At 41.0% G+C, this 20,839-nt stretch overlaps 1 protein-coding gene across 5 annotated transcripts in view; it reads right to left on the bottom strand.

Moving 5' to 3' along the window:
• Window positions 1-20,529, bottom strand: part of mast2 (microtubule associated serine/threonine kinase 2) — a 212,417-nt gene extending 191,888 nt beyond the window's left edge. For all 5 annotated transcript variants that reach the window (XR_006405009.1, XM_044362111.1, XM_044362110.1 and 2 more), the window contains exon 1: window positions 19,600-20,529. Coding sequence is in view for 4 of the 5 variants with exons in the window: in XM_044362111.1 (XP_044218046.1) it covers window positions 19,600-19,680 (81 nt within the window). In the remaining variant the exon portion in view is untranslated. The remainder of the gene's footprint in view (window positions 1-19,599) is intronic.
• Between the last annotated feature and the right edge of the window lie 310 nt (window positions 20,530-20,839).

Consider the following 20,839-nt stretch of genomic DNA (forward strand, 5'->3'; position numbering starts at 1 on the left):
GTGCAGCCTTGTAAAATGTTTGATTTGTTGTTATTTCATTAAACAGTGTTTGAGTGTTCTGATAAATCATTTTAGAAATAACTTCACCGCTGAACTGTACCGTTTGAGATCGTAAATGCTCAAAACTTAATTTATTACATCACTGGAACTTCACTTGTCTGTTATATTTTTTTATTATGTTTCATGTTATTCTACTGTAATTGATTGTATTTCCCTCTTCATTGCGTTTTAAATCTTCTTCTAATGCATGTTTGACCTCTATGTTTGAAAGCTACTAAATGGATAAATGTGTTTTTGTATAGCTGCTATTTTACTTGTAAATTTTTGCTTGATTTGATGCTCATGAGATCCAGTTGTGGTCCCTTCTGGGACGCTCTGGCAGCTTGATGAGTGAAACCGAAGAGGCAAAACGTGAAACGCATCATTTGCACCAAGTAAAATAACATTTTTTTATTTATTTTCTCTTTTTTAAATGTCATGCAGAAATCCTAAAAAAACCTCTAGAGATCCGGGAAACTGTGTGAGATGTGAACTTGTACAGAGATGGACTTTGGCTGCACAGCAGGTTTCGGAGCAATGAAAAGCAGGAGAAAGGGGGCCTTTTTAAATAAAATGACAGTAAGGAACGCAGGGAGTGCTGCAGCTTGGATGAGAGGCGAGCAGAGTCTGTTCAGAGCCGAGTTCCAGGACGTTAACTCACGTTTTTCATTTGCCAGCGCTCTGAGGATTACAAAGCATTATATCTGGCAACATAAACCCACTGGATCCAAGTCAAGAGAGGAGGGGGGGGGGGGCGCGGGAGTTGTGTGGATGGGGGGGGGGGGTGTTTCTGGTAGCTACAGCAAATTAGAACCAAACTCTTGATGATCCAGTGTTTGTTGAGGTCGGTGCACCTAAACCTGAACTTCATGTGTCTCAGCAGATAAAAAAAAACAAAAAGAGGACAAAGAAGAGTTCATGGATGTGTTGTGAGATCAATGAAGCATCCCACATGTTTTAATCATCCTCAGAGACTTATGAAAGACGTCTGGCTTCGGGTTATAATGACACTTTCCTCTCACGCTACTCAGAGGAACAACAATCAAGCGCTTTCATAAAAAAAGCTCCCAACTCCTGTATCCAACCAACTCCTGGAATGGAATCCATCTTCATAATTCGCCGTGGCAAGCTATTACTTTTCCAAAGCAAAGTCAGGCTACGTAATACAAAGCTAGCATGCTACATTATTCCCATAAGGGTCCAGCTGCACTGGCTGCCAGTATAAATGTGTGGTTTGGCTGCTGGGATAGCGCGGTTAACCAAGCGACCCTCTGTTTTCATTCTTGGCCAGGGCCATCTGTCAAAGTTCAGTGAACATGGAGACTAATGGAGTGTTTTCACAGGTCTCCATGTTGGTCCTTGAAGTGACGTGACCCCCCTCTCGCCACCCCCCTCATACACCTCCTCCTCTCCAGGTCCTCGTTAGAGGTCAAGGAGAGTCGGCAGTGGTGGTCTTTAAGTTATGTAAAATCTGTTTGTTTGTTTTTTCGGGTTAGTTAAACTCTGCCTGTGTTTTCTTTTCATTTGTTTTATTTTATTTTGCTGGAATTTATGGCTGCAACTAACGATTATTTCATTATAGATTAAACTGCAGAGTATTTTCTTGATTAATCATTTAGTTGTTTGGATCAAGTCAGAAAATGTTGATAAGAGCTTCCCAAAGTTCAGGGTGACGTCTTCAGAGGATTCAGAAAATATTCACATTTAAGAAGCTGAAATCTGAGAATTTGAACATTTTTACCTTTAAAAAAATGACGATTAATCAATTATCAAAATAGTTGGTGATTAATTTAATAGTTGGAAATTAATCATTGCAGATGTTTTTATCTGTAGGAACCGTTGGGTTTAGGGGTTTAGAGAAAGTGCTGAGAGACGTTCAAGAACGTTGTTGGTTTGAGTCTCTGCAGGATTTGTTGACAATAAGATAAAAATGTAGAATAATCCGCGTTAGCTTTTAAGAGGATGTGGAAATGATATTCATGAGAAAATACACCTGCTGAAATGTTTTAATGAAAACATTAACTTTTACCTCGTGTGTGCGCAGACTGTACTTCATACATTATGCAACAATAACAGTGAATTTTAATAACCGCCTGAGGACAAAGCAAAGCTGAACAGAACCTGGTTACCGTCTGTGTCAAGCAAAATTAAAACATCTGATTATTTTGGCTTCTTGTTGGCGACGGCGGGGGGGGGGGGGGGGCTTCGTTTGAATCCCCCCCTTTTTTTGTTCTTCAGTCTGGTCGATGCATGAAACTCACGCTGGTTTCATTAGAACGGCACCTGCAGACCAAAACCTTCCATCCAAATCCATTTTTTTTTTTCATAAAAACATTGTGGTTTTAACATTTTTAAATTCAATCACACAGTGTGGCTGCAGGTGATCATCAGCCAGCCCAAACAGCCTCTGCTATGATGGAAAAGAGAGGAGGAGGAGGAGGAGGAGGAGGAAGAAGAGGAGGAGGAGGTTGGTGGGAGGCGAGCCAACAAAATGGAGAGTGAAGCCAGAACACAAACATGGAGGTTATTAGCATAAACTGTAACAGTGTCAGCAAAGTGTGTAGAGCCGTCTGAAAACATACACACACACACACACACACACACACACACACACACACACCAGCCTGTTATGGGCATGTTGGCATGTGGCACAAATTCCAAAGACTGTTGTAATTAAAGTATAATAAAAATCTGTAATGATCCCTGAGGGGACACTCGTAATGAAACTATTTTGCATCAGCAATTACGTTTTGGAAGACACGTAACGCTGCTGCAATATGTTCACTGCCAACAGCTTTCTACTGGATGTTCCTTCAACAACACACAGACACATGCACGTTACTGCTGTGTGGTAAAAGGTTAGGAAACTAAAACCACCAGTTTAAGCTTGGAGAAAGTCATTGCGGTTGTTGTTAATAAAACTTTTAATGACTGTCAAACAGTGAGGGATATACAGAGGAGAGAGAAGTCACAGGAGGAAATAAATTACTTCATGGTCCCCCCCTCCCGTCCCCGGCCCCCCTCCCACCCAGGAAACTGTTTAGCTAAGGTGGTGAGCCACCCACATCCTGATGCCTCTCATCTCATGATCTATTCAGTGAGAGTACACGACGATCTAAACAATGACCGCACTCATTAAATATGAGGCTTGCAGCGTGAAACGGCGCCTCTGCTCTTTTCTTCCAGCCCTGAAGGGGATTAATGTTTTGGAAATGTTAGCAGAGTCGGTCGTCCTTCCACCTCTCCTATAAAAACGCTGCAGGGAACCCTCGACTTGTGCATACAAATCACTAATTTGTGCCCTCGTATTAATTCATTTACGCTCTCAAATAATAATTTATGTGCACAAATTGACAAAATCTTAATATATGTTTAAAGGGGACATACTGTTTTACGCTTTTTGTGATATTTTTTGTTATTCGGATACTGTTATGATATTTATTACAAAAATTGAGGCGAACATACACCTGCAAGTCAAAAACCAGGGCTTCAGTCTGCTCTGTTCTACCACGCCGACGAGCTTGGTTGCTAAGGTTGTTGCTAAGGTTACCATGTGTTGTTCACGTTGTCCACTCTCATTTCGGATCGGTTGTATTTGAGAAGTCGACATTTTGAGTAAAGAACAAGAAAAAGAAGTGAAATCCCGCGAGTATAGTTTGTTGACGTAGCCTCTCAAGCTTCCTGGAAGCCGACCAATCAGAACAGAGCTGGCTCATCGGGAGGCGGGGCCTTAAAGAGACAGGAGCTGTTTCAGACAGAGGCTGAACTGAGGGGCTGCATAAAGGCCCAGTATAAGATAAATAAGGATTTTTTTTAACTGTAAATCATGCAAATATATTCCAGAATATAAATATACACCTGCAAATATGCATAATATGTCCTCTCAAAGGGATGTCGAAGATAACACAATGTTGCAGGTGAAAATCTAAAGTATATCAACTTATCTCTGTTTAAAATCAAAACAAAACTACATCAACCTGAAGTGGCTCATTTAGATCAGATTGTTCCTGGTATATGTGCAGCTGAGTGAAACAACTGATTTAAAAAGTCAAAGGCTTATAAGACATCCACACACTCGCTCTCTCTCTGTATTCGCTGAGACCGACCTGCCGGCTCTGAACGCCGTCACTGAATATGATCAAAAAGTGTCCGATAAACATTGTGCAGGAGGACGTTTCCTCCTAAACAGGATGTCCTGATCATGTTTCCCTGATTCCAAACTGAGTCATTTAATCGTGAGTTTCTGCTTGTACAGAGTCTGATCTGATATTTATATTTTCCTTCATAATACAGCTGCAGATCACACACACACACACACACACACACACACACACACACACACAGACACACACACACACACACACACACACACACACACAGGAAGGTAATGTCATTACATGTCTGCAGCAAAACCCCCAGGTGAGGGTTTAGCGGTGCTGCTGTCACGGCAACGACGCCATTGTGGCCAATTCTGTGCACTTAAATGTTGGGGTGTGTGTGCCTATGCATGCATGCATGTGTGTATGTTTATGCACTATATACTTCCTACTGTTACATTTTTGCACTTTTTTCACCCCCCTGTATGCACTTCCGATCGAATTAATTCCATCTTTTGGATATTAAAGTTATTAAATTAAATTTAAATTTGAGTCCTGGGACACACTCCAGGACTGTAAGCCTCTCCTGGGTGTGTGTGTGTGTGACCACATTGTTTTGTGTGTGTGTGGCAGGAAGAGAAAGCACACTGCACCAGTTCGACTGAGCTCTGACTAATCTTCCTGAACACGCCTTTACACACTCGCACACAAACATCACAATAGAGAGAAACTGTTCAAAAAGCCGACTCCTCTAAAGCTCTTGATCGCTGCTTCTACCTGCGAGTAATCCTCCTCCAGCTGCCGGCGTCTTCCACATGAGATCAATAAAAGTAATATGCATTGTGCAGAGAGGGGAAACCCTTTTTATTTCATGCCTTTGGTGCTCGTAAATGTTTACTACCAGCCTGCATCCCTGCAGTGAAAAACAGGCAAAAAAAAAAAAAAGGACGATGCACATACATACACCCCCCCCCCCCCCTCCCCGTCAGAACTCCCGCCTCTATTGTTTTCTACGTGAGCCTGAACACCAGCCGCGGGTTGACATGTCAGGATACTCCACTATCCTGTTTCCCAACATACCGACACTAATTAAAGCAGCGGTTTTCTCACGTCTACTGCCTGCGTCGGCTACTGTAACTTTACCACATCTTCTGTCTGTGCTGCGGACCGCACCCGGTGAGTGTTGTGCATCACGCTAAGCCAGCTAGATTTTGGGTTATTTGGGGCGATACGATGAGAGATTTGGGGCCGTAACCAAGGCGTCTATTATTCAAGTTAAACCGGTGTAATCGGCTGCGTCGGTGAGACAATGAAATATAATGCAGGGAGTCGTGTTTGAAGTTACAGATTAATGAGTTTAACGACTTTATCAGATGGCGAAACATCACACAGCTGTTTTTTTTTTTTTAATACTCGCTGACAGGATTTTACAACCGCCGCAACTGTTTTATCTTTCGTTTGCAACAATCACGAGGTTAACAGTTCACCAGGAATGTGCGCTCGCATGTATGCGACCGGGGGGTCGCGTACATCTTCGTCTACGTCTTTGCCACTTTTCCCGGACGACCGTGCGTTGTATTGCCGAGGCTCGACACGCTGCCGCCGTTCAAATGAACGACACGGCTGCAGATGTTTCACGCTGAGCTGATGTCCGTCGGCTCTTGCAGGGCGATGTTGCGAATCATTTAGCAGGAGTGAAGTGATTTTACAGAGTTTTTGCATGTATGTAATTCTCTGAGGGAGCCATATCTGATCATTTATCTAGAAACTTTATTGAATCTTTATCAAAAACAGCATCTTTTCTCTCAGTTTTGACCTTCCGTCCACGTCTCCAGGGCTGCATATTAGCTTCAGCTTGACCCTCTTTACACATTACATCTGCTGCTTATCTGTATGTAACAAAGTTTATCTGTAAAGTCCCTGTTAAAACAAAGTAAAACCTGAGATTTTGTTGTTTTTGGCTTTGGATTACCGGAGGGATTATAGTTCACCTGGCTAACAGGTAGATTTTATGAGCTGTTATCAAATCATAGACGCAATATTTTATATCATACCAGAGGTTAAACCAGCTGAGACTCTGCAGACTATCTGAACTGTCTGTCTCACTGCTGACCAGATGTCGCTGTGATCAACGCTTTGATCGCTTGCCCACAAAAGAGAAAAAAAAAAAAAAATTAACCATTTCCTGTTTTTTGGGGGGGGGCATTTCAGTGTGAAAGGAGTCTTTATCTTTATGAAAACGTGGTTTGCGCAAACGCGGTCTGACGGTAAATCCTGCACACACCTTCCTGACATACCTGCACACGCAGCTGTGATCTCTGCAGCTGCACATGCCATCCGTCTGACACTGTTAACTTGTCTGTAACAGGCCTTAGCATGTAGCATGTCTGAACTGAATAAAAACCCCTCTCTCTCTCTCTCTCTCTCTCTCTCTCTCTGTATTGTAAGTCGCTGGCCTACTCCTCACTGATCGCCTGTTTAATTCCCTGAGGATTAAACTGATATCTGAACTTGAATGCTTTTTAATCCCAGGCGTGTTCCTGCCGTGCGGGTGTGTGTGTGTGTGTGTGTGTGTGTGTGTGTGTGTGTGGCGTAATCACACACTTTCAGCTCAAGTCACATCTGCAGGCCCAGATTGCTTCTGATGGAAAAAAAAAGTAATAATGGGAAGGCTGGGGAGTGTCTGCAGAGGAGCTTTATGTTGAAAGAAGTGAGGTAGGAGTGTAAAAAAAAAAAATGAGGCTGTTGAAGGGAAACTTGAGGTTTTTTTGCAAGGATCTTATGCATCATAGCTGCTCTGCTGCAAGAAAAAGCCACATAGTTTTTCCACAGAAGCAGATGAAGATATGATAAACTTTTAAAATAACCCCAGTTTACCCAAAACTTTCAATCTCTGGATGTTTGAGACCTGAGTCTGTCAAACACGTCATTTTACATGTCGAGATGAACATAAAACACATCCCTGCAACACAAATCAAACCTTTTCCTAATTTACGCGTTTTATTATGAAATGCTGATTTGTTTTATTGCTTCGGGTCTCTTTAAGATTTATTATTACAATAAAACATTCTGTGAGTGTAACCTGTGACCTCACCGCCGCAAGCGTCATAAGTCAAAGACAGTCGGGAGCGCCGCCGCAGAAAGACGAAGTCATGACGTCACGTTAACCGTAACTCAGTGCAACTTCTCGTTCGGCGTCTCTTTTATCTGTCTTTGTGAAATAAATGAAGCGAGTTGTAAGACGACTCCTCTACAGCAGTGATTTTAACATGAGCGATGACTTTGTGAGTGCAGGAAAACGGTGATTAAATGCAGCTAAAAACATAGATACCGGATCATACTCTGACTGTTTTTAGTTATTAGAGTTGTTTCACATGTCAATGAGGTTTCGATTTAGCTTTTATTACTACTAACTTCTTCTTCCTCACTTATTAAAAGCCACAAAGTTCAGGTTTCACATCACAAACCAGTATCTAACTGGAAACTACAACAAACTGTCTCACATGAGGAGCGACAGTTATAACCACCGCATGAGAAAACTGAAAGAAGAAGTGAAGCACATGTGGAGAAAATAACGACACCTGCGACTGTACAGCCAGAGAACTTTTTACAAAATATTCAACCTCCAATCAGAGTGATCAGAGTGCTAGTCTGTTCTGAGGGGATGAAGGTAGATAAGCAGCCATGTTTTGTGCGAGCGGCGTGTTTGTGCTCCTATAGTTAGCTGCTGAGCTGGAGGAAGCAGGATGTTTTGTTGGAAGCTCCTTTGCTGGCCACAACCCAAAGGTTAATAACCCCCCCCACCCCTCCCCACCCCCCCTCCAATCAGGACAGGGAGTGGACCGCCGTAGTGACTTTCACACACACACACACACACACATACACGCACGCACGGCTCACACGCGCTGTTTGATTAACACTACGGCGCCGTACATCAACACGCTATAAAAAAAAGCCGTCACACCCGCTCAAACACACAAAGTCCGGCGGCTGATGAAATGTGTGTATTGACACGGTTTGTGTGTGTGTGTGTGTAAACAGTGAGAACAGTGTGACATGAAACAGCAGCAGAGTCCTCGACCTCACGCTCCCAGTATCACCACCACCCACCACCACCACCAGCACCACCAGCAGCAGAGAGGAAAGAAGAGATCTGGCCTCAGACCAGCACTTAAAAGCACTCAGTGAAGGAAGTCAGGCGAGTAGTGAAAGTGGCTGACGGCTGGATTTTTATTCATTTTTTTGTTTTCTTTCTCTGTTTAAACTCTTGAACACTTCAGAGCTTCGAGGTGTTTCTGAAGCCATTTTACAAGTTGAGTGAGGACAAACAGGACATGTATCGAAACGTCCGTCCACGTTAAAACGCCAAAAACAGGTCGTTCTCCTTCTACTGGGCAAAACCAGTGAAGAAGAGATGTTATTATGTTTCTTCTTCCTCTTCCGATGAAACGCCTTCAGCCAGCGTTTTCCCCGTAAAACACTACAAACACCGAGCCGGCGTTTTTTTTTTTTTTTTTAGATTTACACACTCTGGTGTACGTTTAGGGAAGAGTTCTGTTTTTGGACTTAAATGTTGTTTTAGTCCGGACGGAGAGCCAAAGTCGTAACAGACTCTACATGAGGGTTACTTGATATGCGTGTGACTGTATTTACATGCTCTTAAAAATTGAAATATCTGAGTCTCAAATTCACCCGACCGTTTGCATAACCGCACGCAAAATACAAACCGTCGTATGCAAAGCGGAGCATCAGCGTCTCCTTCTTCTCAAAACGCTGAATTCTGTTTTTTTTAATTTTATTTTTTATTTATGGTCACTTTTATAAAACCTTGTTGTTGGTTATAAATTACTGCAGCTGCTATATTTAACAACATGATCGAGCCACCATCTGTGCTGCAGTCACAACATCTCCAGCACACCCCCCCTCCCCCTTCCAAACCCCCCCACACTGATGTTAACCTTGTTTTCTAATCAAGGATCTGATTTCTTGCTCCCTTTTTCTTTCCTGGCAGACCAACAGTGTAAAGTGCATGTTACACTGCTGCATCTGAACATATCATAACCTGCCTGCATTTACAGGAAAATATCATATCCACTCAAATAGAAGATGCAGCTGATTATAAGACGACAACTCATTTCCCGACAGCTGTTTTCGGGAAAAAAAAGACTTTCTCAGTCGTCCTCTGAGGGGAAGAGAGTCTTCATCCTGGACGCATCTCTCTCTCGTAAAAAGTAAAATAAAACCATTAAAGCGGTCACACGCTCTCGGTTTCTCCTGTCAGGCTCTTGGAAGCGTTTATCAGACCGTACTGAAGAAAAAAAAAACATGTTACACGACCTTTCAGATACTCCAGCAGGTTTAAAAAACTGAGCTAATCAAACATGATTAGTGTAAAACTCATGTTAGGTTAAGCGACATTAAGGCTACAAACAACCCATAATGCAACACTCTCTCTCTCTCTCTGTGTGTGTGTGTGTTACAAGCGGCGTTCTCTCTCTCTCTGTTCAGAAAGGGATCTCTGATGTTGTGAACATGTTTTATGAATGAGGCCCATTGTTCTTTGATTCTCTTCTTAAATACTTTCTGCTTTCTTCAGTCTGTGACAGTGAACCGCTGGTTCCAGACAAAACGAGACGTTTTCAGTTGCATTTAAGGGGAAAACGGTGATTTAAAAGATATTTTTAAAGACCGAACTTATCGAGAAATGAATCGAGAGAATAATGGTTAGTCGCGGCCTTATTATCGAGACGACGGGTTAAACTGGTTGCGGCCGTGGTTTCCATTTCCATGGCGATGTGCTGAGTGTGTCAGTCAGTTTCCACCCTGCAGGTTTCTGCTTGTAACATTCCAGCTTCCCTCCATCTGTCCCGACCCTGCACTCAAAGAGATCCACACTGTGAGCCAACACACAAGCCTAATCAGCCACAGGGAAACTAGATAACCCCACACACACACACACACACACACACACACACACACACACACACACACGCTCTCTCTCTCTCTGTTGAATATACTGGAGCAGAATGACTGAGCTCACTTTCTTCAGTCGCTAACACACAAACAAACAAGCCTCAGGGGACACAACATAACAAACCACTGCTTCTAATAGAGTAGACACACACACACACACACACACACACACACACACACACACACGCCAGAGTTACTACATTAACATCTAACCAGCAGGTCATAAAACTTACTGGGCTCTGGAAGATTTGATATTTATGACTTTAATCTCAGCAACACGACATGAACTGTGTCGTCATGTTCAATCAGGAGAAAAGTTTCCTTCCACTCTTTCATCTTTATCTTTTTTTTTTTTTATTACAGGTGACCACAGCCTTCTGCAAATATATCACACGAAACATGATGTCAACTAGGTCGGTTGAGAAAACATGACAAACTCTTATTGTTGCCTCATAACGTCATGAGTTATTATCATTTTGACTGCAGAATTTGGGACGAAACAGCAGGATTTTACGGTAAAAAGCTGCAACAGACACAAAGATCAACTACTGATTAGTGTTTTGTGTCACTGCTGCAAAATGTTTTTTTTAAAAAAAAGACATTGACAGTTTCTCAGAGGCAACGTTCTCCAGTTTTCTTGCTCACAAATAATTAGTGACGTTATGAAAAACAGGAAATAGTCACATGTGAAAAATGAAATCATTCGATTATCAGAATAGTTGCAGATTAATTCTCTGTTGATCGACTAATCACTGCAGCTTTAATCTAAGGCTGCAACTAACTGTTATTATCTATTTTCATTAATCTGTCAATTATTTTCTCAATTAAACAGTGAAAAAAACATGAAAAAAAAGGCCTTTACAGTTTCTCAGAGGCCACGTTGATGTCTTCAAATTTCTTGTTTCAAACGAGCAAAAGTCCAAAAATATTCAGTTGACACAGAAAAACTTTGAGAAACTGAAACCAGCAAATATTTAGCATTTATGCTTAAAAAAAATGACTAAAACAATCGTTCGATTATCAAAATAGACGATTGACTAGTCGATTAATCGCTGCAGCTCTGGTTGTTTGGTCTATAAAATGTCGGTGAAAAATGTTGATCACTGTTTCCTAAAGCGCAAGACGACGTCCTCAAACATCCACAACTAAAAAATATTCAGTTTAGTCTTATAGAAACTAGAAAATATTCATATTTCATGAGCTGGAATCAGAGAATTTGGACATTTTTCTCTTGAAGAATGACAATTAATCAAAGTAGCAGGCGATTAGTTTTCTGTTAATCGACTAATTGATTCATAGATTCATTGTTTTAGCTTTAATCTCACATTTAAATTCAGACTTTATGTTTTATACTTATAAAACTGAGCATTACGCTCTTAAAAGCTGCACAGTGTCGATGTCTTTTGTTCTCCAACACGACAACACAAGACTTTATGTCTCAGAGTCTTTCAGCCATGTTTTATTAAACTAGTCCACGTTTGAGTCCATCACTTTGTCTAAACACACATACAGGAAGGAGCAGAGGTCTGCTGCTCCTCATTATTTCCTCTATTAGGTCTTTACCGGAATTAAATCTTCATTATGGGACTTTTGTAACAGCTATTAGCTTCTCTCAAACGATATCTGAAACAAAGGTGGGCTTTTAATTTAACTCAGGGGAGCAGTAAATATCATCTCTGCATGAGAAACCCAGAATGTTTGATGGACTCAGACGAGAAAATAAAATACAGAGACGAAGGAAAGAAGGTGGAGAGAATCAGGAGAAATAGAGAGGGGGAGGAAACTCTAGTAAAGGTTTTCTGAGGCGATGAAAGAATAACGTGACATCCATCTCAGTGTGAAACCAGCACATCACTCTGGGGGAGGGAGGGGGGGAGTGATGGATTTTCTTCATTAAGGATGTTAGAAGCTTCCAGATCTCGCTTTTTTCAGGCTTTAACAGACTTTTAATGTGAAAAGCTGCTGTTCAGAAACTGCAGACAGGAGCTGATAAATGTTGCTCACCTGAACTCACCTCTGAAGCTTTTTACAAGCTTAAAAAAAAAAGGTAAAAAAAAAACGTGAGCAAAAACAACACAGATTGCTACAAGATAATCAAAGGCTGCACAGTAATAAACGCCATTTTTATGCACTGATGTATCACACCCGGAGGTTATAATTCTACTTAATGAGGGTTTTATAATTAACGCCCGTCGCCCCTCCTGCACCTGTGCCTCCTTTCTAGGCACACATTAACCATGTGGGCTCCATCAATCAGCTCCGCGGCAGCCTTACGCAGCGCCGGGGAACGACTATCAGCTCGGGTCCCAGAGGTCGTTCTGGCTCGACGGCTCGTCAGCGGCGCTCGGATTGTACACATAACTGGTTAAAGGGATTGTGAAGGAAATCACTCTCCCATATAATTGCAAAGGAGGGGGAAAGAAAGAAAGAGAGGGAAGCAGGTTTAATGTTTAACCGAAGAGATATCTAATGAAGAAGAAAGAGCAAAGAGCCAAGGCTACTGTCGGTGAATACAACACCTCATATTAAATATCCAGTGCAACATGTTTATCTATAAAAGCCTTTTCTAGTCTATACAAGCTAAAATATTTCAATTAAATGATTTAAATGGCCAAGTGTATGTGTCGGCTTTCAGTTTACGCAACAGTTTTCATTACTTGAAGCTACAGACAGATTTTAGTCTGGACTCTGGAAGTACAGAGGTTCAATTACCAGTCCTCCCAGACTGGACAAGCTGCACATAAACAGCTGCTTCCACCAGTATACGTACAGTAGATTTACAGAAGACAACACACCCGACAACAGATTTACTCTGCTTGACTGAAGCAAAACAGAAACGCTCATAAAAACCATCAAAAACAGTTTGTTTTTCTAATTTAAGCTACGGTTTATGTGAAAAAGGAAAAAAACAATAAAATAAAAAAAATCTAATTTAGAAAAAAAAAAAACTATAAACACAGGAAGTTACATATGTAGAGGAAACAACAGCAGAGAGACTTTATCAAAGTTATCTGAACTTCATCTGAACAGTCTGTTGCACTGACCTGAAACATTATGAACGCTGTAAAATAATTAAAGGCACAATGCACACACCTGGAAACGATAAGAATCATTTAAACATCTCCCAACTGTTAAATGAACGAGACAGAATCAGTCATGACCAGGTCTGCTCTGGGTTTAGACCTCAATACTTTTATTTTGGTAGCGACAGAAACGTATCAGCACCGAGTCTGAAAAACAGTCGGTTTACATCAAACGCTGGTCAGAACTGTAGTCTCCATCAGAGTCTCAGATTTAAACTGAAGCAAAGTTCTTGCTGCTTGTGTTGAGATAACGACACTCAGCTCTGGTCATGACTTCCAAATTAAAACTACAACTGTCTCCATATTCACAGCATCATCAGCGGCGTCGTTAGGCCTGGACGTCCGAAGCGACGGCCCCGACTGGCGTTTTTCCCGACAAAAATAAGAATAAGTAAAAAAAATTAACCCTGAATCTATTCATCTGTCGTTCCAATCGTGCATTAAAGCCATAAATAATAAACCTCAAGTTACACGTTGGGTCCTGTGGACTCGTCATTGTTAGCATCTGGTGGTAGCTAGCTAGCTAATTCGCTAAGGCTACGATATGAGAAGCTTTTTCAAAAAGAAAAAGGATGAAGGCAAAGAGGAACTGGATGTGCTGTACTAGTACCAGACATATGTGAGTGTTTAAGTATTTTTTTTTAAATATGCATGATGATGACGATGATGAAGACCTTGCAAGTGCTGCAGGTCTGTTTTAGTCTCTTTGTCCTTGGAAACGTGTAATATTCACTTTACACAGTTTTAAACAAAGGAAACAACAATGTTGCTCACGTGTTGAAGAAACTGAAGTTCCCAGAATAAACTGAGAAGCATTTTATGGTTTTTATCTGATCTGAAATGAATCAATTCTCTACTTTATCAATTGAAATCGTATCGATAGATCAGCGCTAATATCCAGTTCTGTTAATTATCATTATATATAAAACAAAAGAGCAGCAAATCCTCACGTTAGAGGTTTAATCCAGTGAACGATTTGCTCCACAAATGACTTGAACACATTTTCTATCGATTGACTTATCGATTGATCAACTAACTGTTTCAGCTTCGGTTCTCGTGCATTCTGGGAAGCATGATAAAGCTTCCATACATCCAATAGAGGGTCCTGACACCTCGCAGCCTGTAGCTTACAGTTAAAACCCTCCTCCCCCCCCCCATTAACACTGTACTTGTACACTGATAATCCGCTGCAGGTTTCAGGCTACTTCCAGTCTGCCCTAATTAGCCTGATCTTGTTCTGGGGGGGAGTTGTGGGGTGGGGGGGGACGGGGGGGGGCTGCACCTGGGAACAACCACATCTCACTGACACAGATTATCCTCCCGTCTCTACTTAACAACAAACTCAGCTTGAGGAAGAAAACCGACATCACTGTTTGATGTTTTTTTGGTTTTATTTTTGCACGTGAAGCACATCATCGCGGTTCACTCGGTCACATTTAAGTCTGCAGGCGGCGTCTCCGCCCGCCGACCGGCACCACCTACAGGCGAAGAAAGTAACAGCTGCCACGGCAACCGGCGATAAGCGGCGTTCAGCCATTAATCTGTCCTTCAACCTGACTTCCTGGATCAGATTTCATTGTCTCATCAGTACTTTAAACCGGCACCTCGCCGACGCAGCTTTAACTCAGATTAATCGATAAACAGAGAAATAATCACCAATTATTTTGATTATTAATGAATTGTTTTGAGTCAAGTTTATTTGCAGAGCTCAGTGTCATACAGAAGCAACTCATAGTGCTTTACACAGTGATAAAACATGATTTCTTGTGTCATTTTTTTTTTTTTAAAGGAAAAACTGTGCGTTTGAGGTTTTTTTGAGGCGATCAGTTGAGTGTTTGATTGGAGATTAGACGACATGGAGAGCAGAAGGAAAGAACAGGATGAAAGCCAAAGTTCAAATTCTATTATTGCCAACAGGGAAGGTTTTTGTTTACAGCTGAGGAAAAACATGAAACACACACACACACACACACACACACACGGGAAAACATTTAAAACTGAACATTTCAAATATTTCAGGTTAATCTTAGATAAGAGGTCATTTATGTCTCAACTACAAACAAGAAGATGCAGAATACAGAGAAATATCAGCCAAATTTAAAAACAGACAGTCTCGGGTTCATCTTAATAACGTGTTGTCGTTCATCCTTCGCTGCTAAAAATCAATAATCGAGGAATAAGAAGCAGGCGGTCGATAAACACCAGTGGAGCGGCTGCAGGAACGCAGCGTCTGACTGACACTGTTTATTATGTGTCTGCACTGCTTTACTGCTCCATTTAAACATGTCAGTGAACACGTGTGACTAGTAAAACAGGGATGGGTCAGGAGCACGGAGAAATACCAGAGCGAAAACGACGTCCCAGGAGGAAACGAGAGGAACGTCTTCATCAGCCAATCAGCTGGTAGGAACCAGTAAAAGGTCCCTACAGAGGGAAGATGAGATGAAGGTTTCTGCGTGTGATGTTTATCCTCCTCCAACGAGTAACAGAAGACTTTACTTCTTCACCTAGGCGACCACGGCGCCCCGTGAAACTGACAACACGTCATTTTCACAAGTAGATTTAACATTTCAACTCATCTTCTAGTTGTTGTTTTCAAGGAAAATGAGTCCACAAGTTTCCAGAATGTGAAAACACTGTGACTAAACATCTGGGAGACGCTCGCCCCCAAAAAATAGAAAAAGGAAAAAGCAAAACAAATGGTCTAATATGAAAATATTATTAAAAAAAACTAGCAACATGTGACAGATTTGTCACGGTTAAAAAAGGGGAAAATCTATTGGGAAAAATAAAAAAGAAATCATTAAATGTTGCAGATTATTATTTTTTGTATTGTTTAAAATACATTTGTCAAGACAGAAAACATCAAATATATTCATAAGACAAAAACAAAACATTTAAAATCTAATAAATGTATAAAATTTTTGACAAATGTCATTTTTGTTGTTTGTTTGATAAAAATCTATAAAGGCAGAAAATGTAAAAAAAAAAAAAACAAAAATAAATAAATTTAAAAATGCTAACTTTTCTGTCAAGTTCAAAAATTTAAAAAATTTATTTAAAAAACAAAAACAATAAAATTTGAAAAAAATTATTTTTGTACACTTTTGAAAAATTTGTCGAGGACAAAAAATAGAAAAAATATTTTAAAAAACTTTTTTTTATTTACTTTACTACTATATATATATATATATATATATATATATATATATAGTAGTAAAGTAACGCATATACACATATATATATATATATATATGTGTATATGCGTTGCACCTTTCTGTCATCATACTTTCCAGGATGTACGGAAGTCCTGACTGACAAAAGGATTTAATTTGAAGTCAAAGTCCCGTCAGTGGGTCACATCACGAACAGGACGAGCTGACTCATCCTTTGATTTGCAGAGGATGTTTGTGTGCGTCGGAGCTTCGTCCTTGGCAACATTAACACACAAACATTTAACAAATGACAGTGACATCATTCATCCCTCACTGTGAAGAGCTGCTGTTAAACCTGCTGTTCATGTTGCGACAAACTCTGATTGCAGCTACTTACATCAGCTGTTTCTACGGAAAAATAAAACAAGACGAGCGACTCGACGCCTTTATTGACAAGTCAGACGTGACGGTCAGACTGACCTCAGGACACGTCTCTGACCTCAGGACATGTCTCTGACCTCAGGACGCGTCTCTGACCTCAGGACATGTCTCTGACCTCAGGACGCGTCTCTGACCTCAGGACACTCATCAAACATGCAGAGAGGACGCCGGTGTTTGCGCTCTACAGTAACGGCTACATCAATCAGACGTTTTTCAAAATAAAGCTCAGGTTTAAAGCAGAAGCATTTAGTCGTTGGACAGAAAACAAACATATATGTCATCTCGGGCTCTGGGAGCTAATCAGTCCACACCAGAGCTGCAATGATTGGTCAATTAATCAATTAATCGACTGAAGGAAAATCATTCTTCAAGCAGAAATGACAAACATTTGCTGATTTTCTTGGTTTCTATATTATTGAAATTGAATATTTTGGGCTTTTTAAGTGTAAAACTGACATTTATTGACGTCACATTGTGCTGCAGCAGGTGTTTTCTGATGGTTTATTGATCAAATGATCAGTCGATTAATTGAGAGAATAGCTGGCAGATTAATAGATAATAAAAATAATTGTTAGTTGCAGCCTTTATCCACACAGATTCATCACATTGGCAACTATTCTGATAATCAAATAATCATTTTATGAATTTTTTTTGAGCAAAAAAAAGCCACAAATTTTCTGGTTTTAGTTCATAAAACATGAGGATTTGAGGCTTTTCTTTGCAATACTCGATAGTAAACAGAACATGTTTGGATTTAGACATCTGGAGACATCACCAAGAGCTCCAAGAATTTATAACATCTCACCATGAAATCATAACACTGACATTTTAAATCGAGAGAATAACTGGCAGATTAAGCGATAATGAAAATAATGGTGAGTTGCAGCTCTATCCAGCTGTGAGACAATTTACAGTAAAAACTTCAGACTTCAGTTCAACAAATCTACTGCAAAAATCAAAGCAGAAAAGCCCTGAAGTATTGCAACAGCATAACAGGAACATGATTCATTACCCAGCGCTCCCAAATGTAAGCAATAGGTAAGATAAGTTAAACTGGATGAAAACGCCCTGTCTGCTCCTCCGTTTCATATTCTTTAACCCAATAACACACATAAAAAAAACAGCAGCAGCAGCACAAAAACATCTGCCTGACTTCCCACGACACCGTAAAGCTCCATCCGTCAACCTTCAACGCCTCTCTCTCCCTCCCCTCCTCCCCCTCCTCCCCCCCCCGACTCCAAACTGGCTGAAAAGGAAAATTTATTTCCCCTTCTTGAGTTGATCTTGGGACACACGGCGCTGGACTGGGAGACGTTACAAAACACCACAATTAAGGGAAAATCTTATTGATTTAGACATTTCAACCTTTTTTTTTTTGTTTTTTTTTGTTCACAGAATATGTCCCAAATGTCAGGGTGGAGCGGTTAACACTGCAGGACAGTCAGTCACGTCCAACTTCCACAAATTAAGATACATGACTTCATGCAGACATGTGCAGTTATGAGCTACAGCGGCGATGACTTGATCTTTGGAATCAGCTCTTATTATTTAAAAAAAAAAAAAAAAGGGATCAGGTCAACAGTTTTTTGGCAAAGTAAGACCAATAAAATCTAAATCCTTACATTTAAAATTAATTTGATAATTAGATCAGGGGGAGAGCTGGGAGTTTCCCATCATGCACTGAGGTTTTTCCAGTTGGTGGGAGGTAATTAGCTCATCCCAAGGAGTGGTACTGAGGCCCGAGCTGCAACTATTAGTCAATCAACATAACATTAATCATTTTTTTTTAAAAGGAAAAATGTCCAAATTCTCTCATTTAAGCCTCTAAATTCAATTCAACACTTTATTGCCAGTTCATGCATACACATATAACTTCTTCTATACCCAGTAATGATAAAAAAGTACACAAATAAAATAGTCCAACTCCTCGTCCTGACCTCAGTCATTACATCCCAACCAAACCACAGACATAGATTTAAAAAAGACAGCCGTGTAGTGCAAATATAAAGTGCACAGTGCAATGCAGCCAAACCATAGTTTTGGATATAAAGACATAAAGTGCACAGCGCATAGCAGCCTGACCACAGACATGTTGATTCTGCAGAACGCAGAGAGAGTGCAAGTGCAAAAATAAAGTGCACAATACACTTTAAACTTCAAAGGTTTAAACTATACATCTTTGGTTATGGACTGGTTGGTTATGGTCGAGACAAAAAGAAGACGTCACCTTTGGAGAACAGTGATCACCATTTTCTTACATTTTATAGACCAAACAGCTAATTGATTATAGATTCTGGCCTCCATCACTTACATTAAAAGCACATTTGAATATTTTAATATCTAGTATGAACAGGAGGAATGATTACAGTGAGGAAAACCTCTTTCACTGTTCATACGGACACCTGACTGCTGTTTTAAGACACACTTGTAAAACCGTGGACTTGTCCTTTAATTTAATAGCTGGAAACTAATCAACCAATCATTGCAGCTCCAGCATTCAAGCTGTCCTCATACCAATCCTGCTATCACTTAGTGTCAGATCTAAATCCAAATATGTGGTATAACCCAACCTTTCTCAATATTATAAAGAAAATGTGGTTTATTATAAACTGACCACAACGTGTAAAAACACCTGAATGGTCCTTTAAGCAGATGGGCAGCTGAAAGACTTCAGCTCTAATCAATATGAATTCATATAACTTTCAATGAGTTTATGTATGAGCCACACATCTGTATGTGTTTTACCCTGAGCGTGGGCTGACAGGTTCATCTGGGATTCAGGACAGCAGCTTGTTCAGATTTAACACTCACCGCGTCTTTCTCCTCTCCCCCGCTCTCCTGCTGCTCCATGTTACAGAGTTTCCTCTTGTTTTTATTCTCTGTCCTCTTCATCTCTCACTTCACCCTAAAAACACTCCTTTTTCTCTCTCTGTGTGTGTGTGTGAATGTGTGTGTGGGTTGAACACACAGCTTTTTTAGCTGCGGCTGATACCTTCTGCCTAACTTCAACTAGCTGGCTAGCTCAGCGTGACAGCTCACTGTCAAACACAAAGTCATCGCTTGTTGATGCAGTTTTGCAGAGTTGAGAGTCCAGTGAATTTGTCCCACACAGCCATTCCTGGTGAGCAGCCAGTCCCTGCAGGCTGTGACCAGCTAACTTAGAGCCCTAGTTAGTCTTTTCATGCCGACTCCACATCTGGAAAAGCCGTTGTGACAAGCTGTCAATCAAAAACCCCTCGCAGCACCACACCAGCAGCCACAGTTTTCCCCTTGAAGACAATATAAAAAGGGCGGTTTGTGCTGCCTCACAAGGACAGTTTATCATTTGCGAGGTGACGCTGATCCATGTTGAGTTGTTTTCTTGGCGCCGCTTTGTGTCAACAGTTCATCCAAATCCCAACTTGCGGCAGTTAAGTCAGCGGTGGCCGCTCGCTGTTAGCTACCTACGTTAGCTTCCAAGCTGCTAACGTTCACCTGCGCAGAATCACCGTTAACAACCCCGCAGCGGGAGCTCGTTCCCGCCTCGGTTCGGGGTGTTTTATCCGTCCCCGCTGGTTTGTCAGGCCCGGAATGTCCTCCTCAGATGTTCTTCCATCCTCTGATAAAGGCTGAGCTCCTTCTACAGACGCCGGGTCCAGGTCTGTGTTGAAACTGCAGCCGCGGCACAGCACGGCACAGTACCGCTCGGCTTGTTTCCTGACTCTGACACGGTCGCACTGCGGTGTCAAGCTACAGGAAGTGAAGCAGAGAGCGACGTCCGGTCCGGGTTTACCAAAATAAAAGCACAGCGCTTTTATTGTCACTCCAGACATAAACATAGTGGTGGGCAAAGGAAGTCCGGAAGGAAGGGGACACCAAATATTTATGGCCCTCCAACAAATATATTTGGCCCTCTAAAAAAAAAAGCTGAAGTTTCATCTTTTATAGATGACATCAAATCTTTTACACAACTCAGCATAAATCTACAACAGATAGCAATGTAAACACACAGTTTATGTAAATCCTAACAAATTTAATGATAGATAAAAATAATAATATATTTAATGTGTAC

Source organism: Thunnus albacares, chromosome 9 (genome assembly GCF_914725855.1).
Source record: "Thunnus albacares chromosome 9, fThuAlb1.1, whole genome shotgun sequence".
In the NCBI taxonomy this organism is placed as follows: domain Eukaryota; kingdom Metazoa; phylum Chordata; class Actinopteri; order Scombriformes; family Scombridae; genus Thunnus; species Thunnus albacares.